Source organism: Caretta caretta, chromosome 4, assembly GCF_965140235.1.
Source record: "Caretta caretta isolate rCarCar2 chromosome 4, rCarCar1.hap1, whole genome shotgun sequence".
In the NCBI taxonomy this organism is placed as follows: Eukaryota; Metazoa; Chordata; order Testudines; family Cheloniidae; genus Caretta; species Caretta caretta.
This window is the reverse complement of record NC_134209.1, coordinates 45,264,207-45,280,151: the sequence shown is the minus strand read 5'-3', so window position 1 is coordinate 45,280,151 and position 15,945 is coordinate 45,264,207. Positions and strand designations below refer to the sequence as shown.

The 15,945-nt window shown below is 37.2% G+C and overlaps 1 protein-coding gene across 1 annotated transcript in view; it reads left to right on the top strand.

Annotated features, from left to right (window-relative positions):
- Positions 1-15,945, top strand: part of ZGRF1 (zinc finger GRF-type containing 1) — a 49,073-nt gene that overhangs the window by 17,505 nt on the left and 15,623 nt on the right. Inside the window, 9 exon segments of the mRNA XM_075127581.1 lie at positions 418-1,094; positions 3,109-3,247; positions 4,008-4,192; positions 4,593-4,780; positions 6,561-6,700; positions 8,791-8,937; positions 12,213-12,327; positions 13,623-13,876; positions 15,143-15,302. Of these exon segments, the coding sequence (XP_074983682.1) occupies positions 418-1,094; positions 3,109-3,247; positions 4,008-4,192; positions 4,593-4,780; positions 6,561-6,700; positions 8,791-8,937; positions 12,213-12,327; positions 13,623-13,876; positions 15,143-15,302 (2,005 nt within the window).

Below are 15,945 nucleotides of genomic sequence, written 5' to 3'. Positions count from 1 at the left end.
TTCTTGCAAATGTTAAAGCTGCAATCTATAATGTTTTTTGAAAGCATGCTGCTGACCCAGCCATTAGTTCCAAATATTTATTAGTAACTGCAGTAGTAGAGGCTATCCTGCTTGAGTACTAAAACAATTTTTAGGGAATATAGTTCTTAAGTGCAACTCCTCTAAATTTTTATTTGAAAATAGGAATTTAAATTATGTAAGAATCACATTTGAAATGACTATTTAAGTGCTGGCATTTAGTTTGGTACGATTCAGGGTACACCAGCATGAAGGGCTTGCTGCCTAAGAGGACAGACATGATAAAGTCAAGATGCATGAGGAAATTGGAATACTTTGCTTATTCTGTGTGTCTTTAAAATTAATATGGTGTCTGAAGGATTGGTGCAGCAGGTTGCTAAAGACATATTTGCCTTATAGGAATAGAGGAGTCTTTCTGTTCAGGAGATGGCAACCTCTCAAGACTCCCGTCCACACTTAGAACAAGAATGCCACTTATCACTGTTCCTGCCACTGAGGAGATTCCTGACTCAGAAGTTTATTATTCAGGTGTAATTGACTGTGAGGAAGTCCAGCAATCCTTTGGTTCTCCAACAGTCAACTTTTATGACAAGTCAGCATCATTTCCTGTCTGTGCTTTTGGGCCTGAGGACAAGAAGTATGAAACTTCTGTGCCTGTAGAGTGCTTGGAAGAAAGACAAGGGGAGTTTATACAGCCGGTGTTTTCTAATGCAACTTCACAAAACAGACAAAGCAAGTGGCTGAAATATCAAAACACGGCTCAATGTGATTTGATAACTCAAAACAGAGAAGATGTGAAAGTGACTGATTACTTCTGTGCTGACAATGTCTTTGGAATGCCACTTGCTGACACTAGAGAGAGTCAGAGTGATGCCATGAATAAAAGCCTTCCAGACTCTATGCATCTGCAAATGATAAAAGGCATACTTGGTAAACACGGCCGAAATTTTAGCAGCCAAGATTCTGTTTCAGAAGGGAAGATACTTTCTCTGCACTTAAACCAGATTCCTATTGCTGAAGAAGCACAAAAGGTGTTAGGTCAGCTGACTCACCGTGGTGTAATAGGAGGCACCCAGGTGTGTAACTATTCAAGCAGACTGTGTACACTTACTACATGTTTGATCCACTGGCGATGCATGTCTGGCTGTACTATCCGGAGCAGGTCTTATCAAAAACATCCTTGCAAAATAGTCATGAAAGTTCACCATTCTAAGCACAAAAAACACACCTACTTATCCACACTTTTGATGAAGAAAAGATCAAGGACATGTTACTTATGTTTAAAAAAAGTCCTGGCATGTAAAAACTTGCAAGGCTGAATGGTGTGATATGTTTATTGTTGATAGAAAAACATTTTACTGAGCATTCTAACTGCATTTGTCGATCTCCTTTGGGATATTAGAGCTAAATATTGAACTATTTCCTATATCTTTAGCTGCTGTACAAAGACAGTTTATGGTACAAACATTTTTATTCTGATAACTGTATTATGACGAACTCCTGGCTAATCCACTGCCAGATATAGACTTGTACGCTCTGAATTTTGATGCCGGGGGATGACAAGAAGCCATTTGTGGTGTTATGGTCTTGTCCAGAATTGGCAAGGCCACTTTCAAAAATTGGCTATTCTGAGTGAAAACATGTTTGTAGCAAGCACACACATACCAGGTGGAAATACATAATTCTATAGGCAAATGATATTTAGCTGTACCTATATTTCCTTGTGCATGAACATATGACTTTTGCACAGAGCAGACTTATAGGTACATTTCAGGTGGTCTTTATGAAAATTGTCTCCAATTTTTCTCGGTTTTGTTCCCCTTCAAATTTATTTTTAAATTCATGTTTTCTTCAGAGAAAAGAGCCATTTTTAGTTTGTTTGTTAAAGAAGTTAATGTTTTGAGGGGGGAAATTAACTTGATAGACTATAATGGCTGATTTCATGCTTTTGCAATCTTTAGTGACAGTCAACTTAAAAAAAAGTCACACTTTACCTACTACTGTAGTAAGTGACAGCTAAGGTTACTACAAATGTAAGATTCCATCTGTTTAAAACAAGGTTTGGGTACTTTATCTACATAATACAGTCAAATGCATAGTAAGTTTCATCGTTCCCCCGTATAATTAGTCATTTTCTTCCTGCATTTGACACAGCAGTGGCAGAAGGAGGGAGGAACATTGGGGAAAATAGGAAAATGTGAAAGATAAAAATATTTTTTTTTGTGATTTAAAGTTAATATTTCATAGTTATAGCTTGAGGGTTATGGTTATTAATATAGACTGCTCACAGAAGTGAGAATATTAAGGCTTGAAAAGTATTATTTCAAAATGCAGTAGTTAATTTTCATGAGTTCTCATCCATTTTAGCATTAAAAGCAAACCAATTAGGAGTCATGTATAATAAACTAAGAACTTCCTGAGAAATACAAATAGAGATGTTTGAGTTCGGAACAAAAAGCAGTGTCTAAAACAAGTGAAAAGTGGATTGAATTGGGGAGGAGGGGGACCAAAAACAAAAGTCTTACAGTTTACAGATCAAGAAAATAGATGTTTGAGAACTGGTGAAAATATTTGTTTCCAGGTACAAACCTGGCAGGCCATATTTCAGCCCCCAGATAATAAGGTATATGCACAATGAAATGCCGAAAAGTCTTCTGAACTGTAGAAGTGAAACTAGTTTTGCTGTAGTGCAGAAATTGTACTTGTCATGGATTGAGTGGAATTCATCTCTGTGCTAAGAACTGTACCATGCCTATGCCTCACTTCCACTAAAGCTCTCAAAATAGCACTTAGATTGTGCATAGACTTTGTGCAGGCCCTCAGTACAGGGGTGAACTTCACTTTGTTTAGCATACTGGAAGTGAACATGGTAGTACTGTGTAAAGTGCTGTCCAAAGCCCCAGTACTGCAAACTTGTATGTGCTTATCTTTACACACGTGGGTAGTCCCACGGAAGGTGAATCGGACCACTTTTGCATATCAGTTAGGAATCAAAATTCCTCCCATTCGGGATTACTTATTTTATAAAAAGAATAAGGGAGAATCAGGGTTTGGCAAGGCTTTTTAATGCCTCATTTTGTTACTTTGCAGGATATATCTATCTCTGAGCTGTCTTTTCCGAGTGGGGATAAAGTAAAATGTACTAATCTTCCTAAAAGGCAGACATATATACCTACTGTGTTTCAGTCTTATGTTCATTACAAACAGATCTTTACAGCTGCTTTGACAGGTACGGCTGACATCTGTTGGAAACTATAATAAATAAAAAAAAAATTACAACCTATTAATTTATTTCTAAAATTTCACAAAGTGAAGAAGTGGTATCCATGTTATGTTAATATTAGATTTCTATCTGTTTTGGCACCCGACTGCCTCTCCTGGCCACACACCTTAATTCTGACATATACTTAGTTATTGTTGTGACTATTAGGCTCCTCTGCCTCTTCACTTTTTGACCATTTATTTAAAGAACGTCATATGCCATGTCTTGGTATATGTAGCTTTGCTCAAAGTAGTGCGTTTTCATGGTGGGGAACAGTAACTTCTATCTGATTTGACTGTGTCTTAGTTACTCTGACAACAGTGGGTTCAAACTGATTGCTGTTTTTATCCAATTTTTAAAAAAAAACAGACTAAGGGCGAAATTCACCTCTGTGCTGTTGTCTAGCCCAAGGCCCACATACCACTTAAGTCCCACATCAAAATTTGTACTTAACTTTTTTCAAGTGCAATCATTTTAATATGTAAATCCTTCAATTTACACACCTAAATGGGACTTGTGGAAATAAGGTAGTTGGAACTAAATTTCTGATTGTTCACACTCAGAAGATGGTATCATATTTAGACGTCAGGTTTACACCTTTGAAAAAATTGGCCTTCTAGATTTGAGGTTGATAGTAACAAATTTAGATGCATTTGTTTACTTAATTTATGTACACAAGTATTATTTAACGGTAATCTTAATTCCCCCTTCTCTTTTTTATGTAAAGAACAATTAAACATATTGCTTTTTGAGCTGTCACAAAGGCTACACAAGGCTCTTTCCAAAGTGAACACATCATTTTGCACTTCAGTGAAAGATGGTCAAGAGGAAAGAAAGGAAAACTGTGTTCCACTTTGCAATCACAAGCATCCAGCAAAGCTTGTTATGGTTAAAAAAGAAGGTCAAAATAAGGTGCTGTTTCTTTTTTATGGTACTTAGATTATATTCTGTTAACACTTACAAATCAAAATGGATTACAATATTGTGAAGATCAGTGTTAGTATCAATTTAATTATTAATACATCTTTATCTATAAACATTTTATTTACACACATATGTAGTTAAGTTGAGACTTGAGTTTCTAAATCTATAAATTTGCTAAATATCAGATTCTGTGGATAGTGGTGAAACACAGTTAGTACACAATTACAGAAATGAGTATTCTGCGAAGCTGCTTGGTTTTCCAGCAGGTTTATGGAGCATACTGAAAAAGCAGATTTGTTCTCTTATATGAATAGCATGCAATATGGGCTAGCAAATTTACAGATTTTCATTTTCAAAATAAAATTTGGATGACTTATCTTTGTTCTAGGGTCGCCTTTTTTATACCTGTGATGCCCCAAAAGCTGACCAGTGTAAGTTTTTCAAGTGGATAGAAGAAGTGAACCCGGGACAGCTAAAATCCAGACCCAGTCTAGTGCTTCATGATATAAAGAGTATTGGAGCTTACCTCAGATGTCAAAAGATTTCTATCTATGAGCAATGCCAGCTTTTGGTGAGGTATAGTGGAGTACAAAATATACTTCATATGGCACTATAAGAGTTAACATTTGTAAATACCCAGGTATAAATGTTCTGCTGCTGTAATCCCATTAACCTCAGTGGAATTATACCAGCAGAGAATCTAGCCCGCGTTCACCGTCTTTTCTAATGAGATAATGATTCTGTGGGGAAATTTTCAGAAGTTCAGACTGAGAAAGATACTGTCAGTATCAGGACTTTGCTTTCTTCATCAGTCTTGTGAAAATGTTATTGCGTACCTGCTATCTGATAAATCATTTAAGCCCCTTCTGATTGTCGTTTGTTACCATTTGTGTAACTTTTCCCATAAATACATTCTGTTGAGCAGGATTTGACAAAAATCCACTCAATAAAGCCAAATTGGAAATGTTCTTTGGTAAGCATGCTTACCATTCAGTTTCTCCAGAATTTAAGCTTCCATCTTTGGGGGCTGTGGTGGATAATCAGCTGAACAGAGCTCTCAGTGGTATGCTATGGCCAGAAGAGCTGCATCAGGGATGCATAAACAGGGCAGCTTGAGTAGGAGTAGAGAGGTAGCAAAGAAAAACTTCTGAATGTTAACATGAATCTACAACAAAGTGTAGCAATAAAGGTGTGAATTGCCTGAATCCCAGATCTTTGCCCTAGCAGTGTGACTATGGTGGGACAAGTAAAATTCCACCTCAGTTTATTGCATTTTCTATTTAACAGCTCCTCTACAAGTGCTCTCTCCATTAAAGTGATTTAAATGGGATAATTCACTAGCCAGCAACTTGCTGCAGCCTCTTCACCAGATAAGAATTCCCAGTGTTGACTGGGTGACTAATAGTGGTATATTGAGCTTTTCGTTTTCAGAACAGTAAGTTCATTGTGGCCCAGCTTGGTAGTAACTAAAAGTCATTACCATTTGAAACTCCACCTGGCCATTTGCCAGTGGTGAATGTGAAACTTTCCCTAAGAAGTTGTGGGGGTCTAAGCCATACGTTTTTGCAGACCTCACACTGTCAATTTAAAAACAAACAAAAAAAACAACCGAAAACTAGTCCTCCTGGCTTTGGAGATAAACTTCCTGATATTAACTGAAGGTAAAAAATGACTCTATGGTGTTTTCTGAATTAGCAGACAGCCAACTCTAGTGCTTTCACAGCAATCCATTTAAAATCCTGCAGGCAATTGTCAAAGTTTCATGCTGCTGCTGCTGCAATTTATGGGCAGCAGCAGAGGCAGCTGCTCAGGAAGTTCATGGTTACTCTACAGGTAAAATGTATAGGTTTGATAATGAATAGAAAATTAGTAAGGCTAGTCTTGAAACAAACCATTTTAAGTGAAAAATATTTTCCATTTTTGTAGAAATTGCAAAATGTTTAAAGTTTTCCAAACAGATCTAAAAATTAGGCTTAATATGTCATGCGTTCCTTGCTACTGAAGTAGTATAACAGAGGAAAACAAATTTAAACACTAAATGTTTGTGTTCTCGAAGTTAATGCTTTCATATTCAGCTACTCAACTAATAGCAAAGGGGAAAAATGTTTTACATTCCCATTTCTTGCCTGGTTAAGTAGGTGGGAAGGTAAGAAAGTATTTCTTAGTAGGTATAAATGTTTCATAAACTCTTCAAAGGAGAGAAAAGACTGAAAAAATCATTAAAATCTTTTCATATTTTTGCTGTTATTTGACAAGACTGATTTGTTTCTTATTGTGAATCAGAAATCTGCCAGGTTTTTGCTTAGATTACATGCTGACTCTCGAAGTAATATGATTTTTTTAAAAAAAAAAACAGAAGAGCCTTTGATGTACGAAGAAAACATTGTAGTAAGCTAAAGAAATCAATGATTGCAAATGACAGATTTGATGGGGATTCTAAAAGCAAGTTATATCTTAAATTGAGCAGAAAGGAATACTCCTCTGTGTACAGCAAAGGTAAGTGAATCTGAGTATCTCAGTGTCAGGTCTAATACAGGTTCCTGTTTTGTCTCTAAAGTGATCTTCTAAAGCATTTATCACAGAAGAGAAAAACCTCAGATCCATCAATCCTGGCAAGCAATGATGCTTAGTTTTGATTTTAGAAAGGTAGCTAGATGTATTGTCAGCTTTTGCTTTTGTAATCATGAACATTGAAAACCATGTTCAGAAAAATAGAAAGTGAATGTTGTACAAAGTAAAAATATTTAATATAAGCTTATGTGATTTTATAGTATTTGTGGTCTACAGACATGCCACCTTGGGCTGTGATTTTGTTAGATTTAGCAAGCTATGTAGAGTCAGGAATGGTCAGCCTTTAAGAAATTTGAATGGAGAGCCTTTAAGAAAAGCTCAGGTCATAGAAATTAGTGTAGGTTATTCAATAGGTATCACTCTTCTCTCTGAACTGGTTCTGACCTAGTGACCCATTGCCGTGTTAGGGATTAGTGTTCTGCTAGAGGAACTGTCAATGTAGACGTTTAATTTAAAAAAAAAAACACAAAAAACCCCAAGGTTCTTGACCACTGTGGTCATTAAAGAACTTTTCACAAGATCAAGGAAGTTGTCTGCCCTAGTGCTACAATCATATTCCATTTTTGATAATTACATCCTGCCTACCTAAAGTTCTCTGCAGTTTCATTTGGAAAAGGTATTTTTCACTTCTTGATTTAAATTTAGTGTTGTATTCCCCTGTTTGACAGCTACTGCATTCCACTCGAGTGGCTGCACTTCAGTGGTAGATGAGGTGATTCTCATATCTACATAATTTATGCACTTCGAGATTTTTCTAATTGAAAGGTAGAATATAACTATAGGACAATTCAGAAGCGTACATGCACATTTGCCTCTGCGCACACTAGGTACATCAGTACTCTGAAGTGTAGGTTTGCATTTACAGAGAGATACTGAAACTCTGTGTGGACAAACCTCTGACTTGCACACCTTGAAGTACTTTGTGCCAGAACTGAGTGTGGGCAACTATGTGCCTATTCCTGCACAGTTCAGAAAACTTGACTTTTAACACAATTCATAATCCCCCTTTCTATGTTCTCCATTATATGGCAAATTGAGAATGTAATTACATTTTACTCTCATAATGTATGGCAAAGAATTTATAGAGCTTTTGCAGGCTTCATCCTGCATCACTCTTTTCTGCCAGCACAGTACCCTTTATGGGAGCAGAGGAAAATGTTGGTCTACCATACAAAACTAAGGACCAGATTTTGACAACCTAAACCATGATGAGTAGCACCTTACTTACGAAGTTCTACCTCATTGGGACTACATGTGGACTAAAGTATTGTCCAACATTACCAAGGCTATGTCTACACTGGCACTTTCGTTGTTAAAACTTTTGTCGCTCAGGGGTGTGACAAAAGTTTTAATGACGAAAAGCACCAGTGTGGACAGCACTTCGTTGGCGGGAGTGCCTGCCCCTCGCTGGAGGTGGTTTTATTGTGTCACTGGGAGAGCTCTTTCCTGTGGATAAGGAGTGGCTACACAGCGCACCTTACAACAGTGTAGCTGCAGTGACACAGCTGCACCATTGTAAGGTGCACAGCATAGACATAGCCTAAAGGTATCAGAATCTAGTGTGAAGAGGATTTTTTGTGTTTAGCGTTTTACTGTTCTTTAGCAAAATAGCTGCTAAGTATAATTGTAATCTGGTTTAGTGGCTGGCAATGATTACTGTTCTTTTAAACAATTTGTCTGAAATCCAAATAGCGTGAAAAGCATTAAAAAAATGTTTTAGATTAGTCGGAAGTCACTTGATACTAGTTACCATAGGGAAAAACCTTTAGTACATTAGTTGTGTGCTTACTGTAATTCACGGTAAGTAAAGAAGGTATTAAGAAGCTTGTGAATTATCTGATGACTCCCTTTCAAATGAGTGTACCAACAAATCTTTTAAATTTTGTACTACCTTCCCCCTCTTTATTTTAAAGAGTATTAATGGCTTAATTTGCAAAATAATGAATGTTAAGTTTTTTTAAAAGCCTGCAATAGCAGAAACTTGAGTGAAATAAATTGATCTATTGTTTTGACAGATGACCTTTGGGTTGTTTCAAAGACTCTATACTTTGAATCCCTGGACACTTTCATTGCATGTAGTGCTTTCTTTGGACCATCATCTAGCAATGAAGTTGAATTATTGCCTCTTAAAGGCTATTATCCCTCAAATTGGTGCTCAAATAGTAAGTTTTATCCCAAAGAATTGTTTAATACATTAATAGACCAATACTTATGAGAAGTATCTGAGTAGGAATGAGGAATAGGGTGACTATTTCTCAAACGTTATTATGAATTATTTTTTGATTATCCAACTGTGCAAAGTATTATTTTCAGGTCAATCATTTAAACAATTCCTTACTGGTTGAGCAATGAGCAGCTGAAGAAGTTAAGGGCCCATAAGGCAAAGTGGTAGACAGTGATTATCTCACCAGTTACAACTGAGGAAGTATGTCATTAGTGTTTTAAGAACTTGCTAGGTAAAATGTATTTTTACATAATAAAGTTTGGAATTATTTAATCTATTCTGACAGGTTTCAGAGTAGCAGCCGTGTTAGTCTGTATCCGCAAAAAGAAAAGGAGGACTTGTGGCACCTTAGAGACTAACAAATTTATTTGAGCATAAGCTTTCGTGAGCTACGGCTCACTTCATCGATGAAGTGAGCTGTAGCTCACGAAAGCTTATGCTCAAATAAATTTGTTAGTCTCTAAGGTGCCACAAGTCCTCCTTTTCTTGTAATCTATTCTGTGGCTCAGCTGATCTTCCTTCCTGTGTTGTTATATTCCCACACCCTGGTACACCTTGAAAATCAAAGTGTTTGGAATGTTCAGAAAAATAAAGTTGGATAAATTTTTAAAGGACTTTCAGTTTTGAGTTATTTTTGTAAATGTTTCGGAAAGTGAACACTGCCAGTAGAGAGAGAGTTGGAGTTGTTTTGTGACACAGTGACATTTATTATTTGCCAAATATTTCAAAAGTAAATTAGTGCCATCTTCCTTCTTTTAGTTTTGTTCTTCTCCACTCCACCCCAGCCTCATTTAGACCCACTCATTATCAGTTTGTTATATTTTGTGGTGGTATTTTGGAAAGTAGTACTTGTAGCACCTTAGAGACTAACCAATTTATTTGAGCATAAGCTTATGCTCAAATAAATTGGTTAGTCTCTAAAGTGCCGCAAGTACTCCTTTTCTTTTTGCGAATACAGACTAACACGGCTGTTACTCTGAAACCTGTCATTTTGGAAAGTGATACTAGAGGGTTTGGAGCATTCCTTGACCAGAGGGAAGTGGGTGCTAGAGCAGAGGCGGTCCTACAGAGAAACGCAAGGAACAGCCAAACACGGGGGAAAGCTTATGTTGAGGATTATGGTTTTTGGTTGCTGGAGTATAAGCCAAGGAGGAAGTAAGTAGGAACTCTTTGTAGTGCAGCGTATGTTCTTTATGGAGCAGGATAGAGGCCTACACCTGTTGACGCTATTTTGATACAACTTTAAGAGTTTACACAAATACAAAGAATTCAAGAGTTATGTTTTCAATAGCTTTGTTAACACAGGTACACTGCACATGCTTTATATACCAAGTTACTCATTTAATAGACTGAAGATTAAGAAGAAATATCACTGTACATATGTGCAATGTGGCCAAGCAAACATTTCTATCATAGCCAGGCACCCAAAATTCAATGGGAGTTTTGCCTGGAGTGAGAACCACAGGATTGGGCCCTTAACTCTTCCATTCCCTGACTATTGTGTCTAGCTTTGCAATTTTAATGTCTTAGTATAAGGTTTCACACTTATTTTCCTTTTAGATTTTAAAACGATAAAAAACCCTATCTGTGGCATTGAAATAGGGCTATTTCATACTACTTTGGTCAATTACAAAGCTGAAAACCCTAATGGCGATGTTAAATTAAGCACAGGGCCGGCTCTAGGATTTTTGCTGCCCCAAGGAAAAGATTTGCCTCCCCAAGCTCTAAGAGCGCAACTGCCCAAGAAAAAGAAAAGAAAAAAAAAAGGGTGGCCGGAATGCTGCCCCTGGAATTGTGCTGCCCCAAGCATGTGCTTGCTTTGCTGGTGCCTAGAGCCGGTCCTGATTAAGCATGTCTAAAGAGACTTTTAAATAGCCCATAATGTTATTGTAAGACACTAGATTTAAAAAACAAATTTTTCTTCATGGAGGTCTAGCTACATAAACTTGAAATGTTAAGGTTTAGCTATTTTTATATTATCCATATGCAACAACGTTTACATTTTCCCATAATAAAAAGTAGTTCTTCCTTCCCATTTGGCTAATTCAGAAAAGCTTAATGAATTTTCTAGTTCTTAAACACTTTTGAGCTGAAACCAAACACAAAATGTTTTTCCATCATTTAAGACTGCAGAAAGACTAAAGTAAAAATAGGTGTTGTGACTTTAATTGCAGCATTCATTACTGCAGAAAAATAGAACAACTTTCAGGTCTTGTGTGGGCTACTGTCAGAAGACATTGGAAGATGCTTAAATGTGAACTTTTGTTTTTGTTATCTTCCCATCATTTTATTGTAGTTTTTGTTGGGTAAAGTTTTTCATTGCATAGTTTGTAAAATACACCTCAGATTGAGTCTATAGTAGTAAGGTAGGCACTAAAAATAATCTGCAAACTAAGGATATGTCTACACTGCAATTAGACACCATGGCTGGCCCGTGCCAGTTGACTTGAGCTAAGGGGCTGTTTAATTGCAGTTTAGGCTTGGCTGGGACCCTCACACCTCGCAGGGGCCTAGAGCCTGAGTTCCAGCCGTAGCCCAAACATCAACACTGCAGTTGGACAGCCACTTAGTCCGAGCCCCATGAGCATGAGTCACCTGGCACAGGCCAGCTGCAGGTGTCTAATTGTGGTAGAGATATACCCTGAGTTTAATTGTTCTGCACAAACACCGCCACCACATTCTAAAAAGAACGAGCTATGTAGCTGACCAAAGATTGCAGGCTATGTATGATAAATTTTAATTCTTGAGGGTTAAAACAAAGGGCTAAGAACAGTACTAGATAAAATCAACATAAGGCAGGCAGGCTATGTATTGTAATTCATGCTTTGAAAGAAAACTCCACCTGTAAGAGATTTACAAAATGGAAATGAAGCTGGTTTATTGATGAACAAATAATACTTTAAAAGTTCATCTCCTAAACTCCATAGACAATGAAATAATTTCCTTAAAATATTAGAGGAAATGCTGAGATTTTGTATCCAGGTTTCCATCCCTGAAGGATTTTCATGCCAGAACTAGAAATCCCTCAAAATAATGGGCTTAAAGGACATTCTCATTGATCTTTTGCTCTAGAATCATAGGTTAGACATTGTAAAGTCCTCAGTTTGGCTTCCATTACAACAGGGAAAGTTATTTACTCAACATTAGAAATAAATTACTAGACTGTTTTCTGTGGCTGATTACACTTTGTAACCTGCTTTGTAATCTTTCCAGTGATTGTTTATGCCTTGCTGGTTTGTAATGCTGGTACTGAGCTCACAACTTTGAGAAATATGCTGGAGTACTTCAATCCAGCTACTCTACCACTAATGAAGTACCTACTAGAAATGTAAGTATAAGTAACCTCTGTGCTTGCACACTGTCTCATGTGTGTTATATAGATGTGACAGGAACAAGCAAGCTTTCATTTGTGTTTTCTGGACAAAAAGTAAGTGTGAAAAAAAAAGCTGGAAAATGTGGCACTATAAATCAAGTATAGTTAGCACCTAATGACACACTTCAGTTTTCATTAATTTATGATGCAAGTAATTCCTTGCTTAAATCTCATTCAAGGGTTTGAAGTATTTGTTTAGATTTACATACACCTGTGCCCCACCTCTTGTAACTTGGAGATTAATATTAGACTTCTTAATGATTTCTGGATTGTGAAACTTTATAATACAAGTTTAATGTCAAAGTCAGTAACCATACTAATTTAATGGGAACAGCCTTTATATTCCATTAATTAATCTTCCAGTATTTCCTCCCTACATTTGTAACATAGGAACAAATTCATGCCAAGGGTAAAAAATATTCTGAGTAGTCACAAAGTAATTGTTCAGTGTATAAGATAATTGCAATGATCTCATTAAAGTTATCATTCACATGTATAATGACTTGTTTAACCATATAGAAATATAGACCTTTAATAATAAACTTATAAATCACATGTACAGTACAAATGCATAGATATGCAAACTCGCTTGCCACAAATTTCAAATAACTATCCTTCACTCAAGAGAAGTGTCAGAAAAAACATGCAGGACTAAGAAATCACAGGAAGATTAGATTTAAAATATATATTCCCTGGTGGGAAAGAAGGGGTGGAGGGGCGGGGAGGAAAGAGAGCCAATCTAACAGCCATAACCCTAGACTCATGAGGTGGCTTGTATTGATAAGCATACCAGTAACTTTTAAAACTTGGTGAGATTATGTTTAGCAAACAGAAATCTTTGGCCCAGATAAGCAGTGAGGGTATGGTTTATTTAAAAAAAACAAATAGGACAGTGGGTTTTTTAAACCAAATTGGTATTTAGATTATTTGTAACAGAATATGAAAATATTTGGCAGCCATATACAGATTTACTATATTTCAAAATAGAAGGAAGTTCAGAAAAATAATGTATGAATTTGGGATTATATTTAAATATACAGAGATGAAAGTGAAAATATTTTCTCCTTTTTTACTTGAAAATCCGGTGAAAGTAACTCAAAACTACAGTACACTTTGATTCCGTCCCCTTAGAGCAGCAATTTTACATGTATGCACGCACACCTAAAATCATGTGTTTATAAGTTACGTATAGATGCATTGCGTTGCAAATGGTCTGAATTTACTGATCTGTCAACTCTTGTGTTTCTTAGGCCTTTCAGAGTTGAACATGCTAACAGAGTCAACAAAAGAAACTTTATTCCGCCAGCTTTAAATACCAAGAGCACAATGATGTGTGGACTTCTCAGTCCAGAAGTAACACTGGGATTGGCCAGAAAGATGATCCAGATATTCCAGCTGAACCCAGATCAAGCTTCAGCACTGATTCAGATAGCTCAGATGATGGCATCACCTGAAAATGATGCAGAAATGGAAAAACAGGCCTTCCCTATCACAATCATACATGGTAAAAAGCAAATAAAATCATGAAATTACAGCCCTTATTTTTGACTGATCCTTTGAGCCCCTTTACTGTACACACAAGCACCCAAAGAGATGCTAGATGACTTGATCTGTGTAAGAATACAAGTTGACGTGATGCTATTGTTAGTGGAATATTCATGTCTAAATTCTTTAAATGCTAACATAATAGACTGTACAGTTATCATAGGCTCCACTCCATTTGCAATACCCCATAGTGCAGGATATCCTTATGCCCAGTTTAATGCTGGTTAATCTCAAAGTGAACCAAGTGGAAGTTACTGGAAGCCCATATACATGGAATGTCTTTCTTCAGCTGGTTTACAAAACTACTGCCCTCTCCTCTTGCAAATCTTTCTTGAAGATCCACTTCTTCCATGAGGCCTACAGGAAACATGCTGATTAAGGCTTTGATTCCATTTCAGGATTATCAGCACAGTCACCTGTGCCCTTGCAGCATCCCACTAAATTCTGTAGGACTTTGCATGAACTCTGGGTTCCATTCTAGCAGATCCAATTGAAGAGTCGGGATTTGTTTCTTTCGCTTATTCATTCAATCAATCTAATATAGAGTGATTTTGCTCCATCGTGCTGTATACTGGCCTTGCTAAATAACCACAGAACCTGCTTGCTGCTGTCTTTGTCCTTGATCATCTCCTTTTCCCTACAGTCTTTTTGCCCTCTCATTGTATTGTATCCAAACAGTTTGTAAATTCCTTAGTTCAGAGATCTTATTTTTAATCTGTATTGGGAGGCACACCTCTTAGTGTTGGGTCCTATTAAAATAAATACATTTATAATAATGTTTGGATCCAGCTGCCTATTTTTAAAAAAATTGTGTTATGCTGTCAGCACATGCATCTGTTTTATAATTTATTATTCCAGTTGTAGAGTAACCCATGTCACCATTCTCTTCTCCTTTCTAAACATCTGCATGCTGTCCCTCGGGGCATAATACACACCTTGTGGACAGTCACTTTGCATTTGCTTCTGAGGGGATTCCTGCCTTAGCAACTTTCAAGCCTTTTCTTTTTCTAAACATTCCAGATAATTAATGCAAATTGTAGGTCCACAAGATTCCCCACAACTATTGGTTGTTCGGGTAGCTGTCTGCTTCCAAAGGAAGTACTGGGAAAAAAAAAAGCAAGCCATAATACTTGAAAAACTAATTTCAATAAATATAAAATTATGTTTCCTTGAAATTATTCATTTGTAACCTTGGGTTTTCTCCCAAAATTTCTCCCAAAACTAGGTGTTTTTGGAGCTGGAAAGAGCTATTTGCTGTCTGTTGTGGTCTTGTTCCTGGTACAGTTATTTGAAAACAGTGAAGCAGCTGAAGGCTCAAGACCAACCCCATGGAAACTTCTGATTGCTTCTTCCACTAACGTTGCTGTTGACAGGGTACTTCTTGGGTAAGGAACATTGAATTAAAAAGATTATAGACTCTTTGCTACATAGGTAGCAAATGACATTTCTTTTTGTCTGTGTGTATGTTTGTATGTATGTATGTATTATAGTGGCACATCTGCCCTGTTAGACTTAATTGTGTTACTTTTTCCAGTATAGACCCTTTGGGCTAGACTGTGTCCTTCTCTTCTCTTGTAATGGCTCTTGCTCCTCCCCAGAGCAGCTCACCTGAGCTCAAGGACTGTGTAAGTCCAGCAGTGTTAACTGTGCAAGGCTAAGTTTAAACTAACTTCCAGCAGATGGTCAGTCATGGAGGAGAGGCACATTGCACCCTCCTGGGGTGTGGCACAGCAGCCATACCTGAAGCTCCCCTGTGCTCTGGGAGCTTCAGGAAGCACTATGCCTTTATTATTGGCCCAGAGTGGCTAATGGATTGGGAGTCTCAAGAGGCAGAGGGAGTGATGCTGAAAGATGAGTTGATGGTCAGAGAGAGGTGATTTGGAGATGAGAAGAGGTAGAGTGTAAACAATTCATGGTGAACACCAGGTCAAATGAGTGACCAAATCAGCAGGAAGTGGGAGCAGCAAGAGGCTTTCGGATAAGTGGATGAGGGGGAAGTCAGTATGAGTATTGAAGTCACGAAGAATA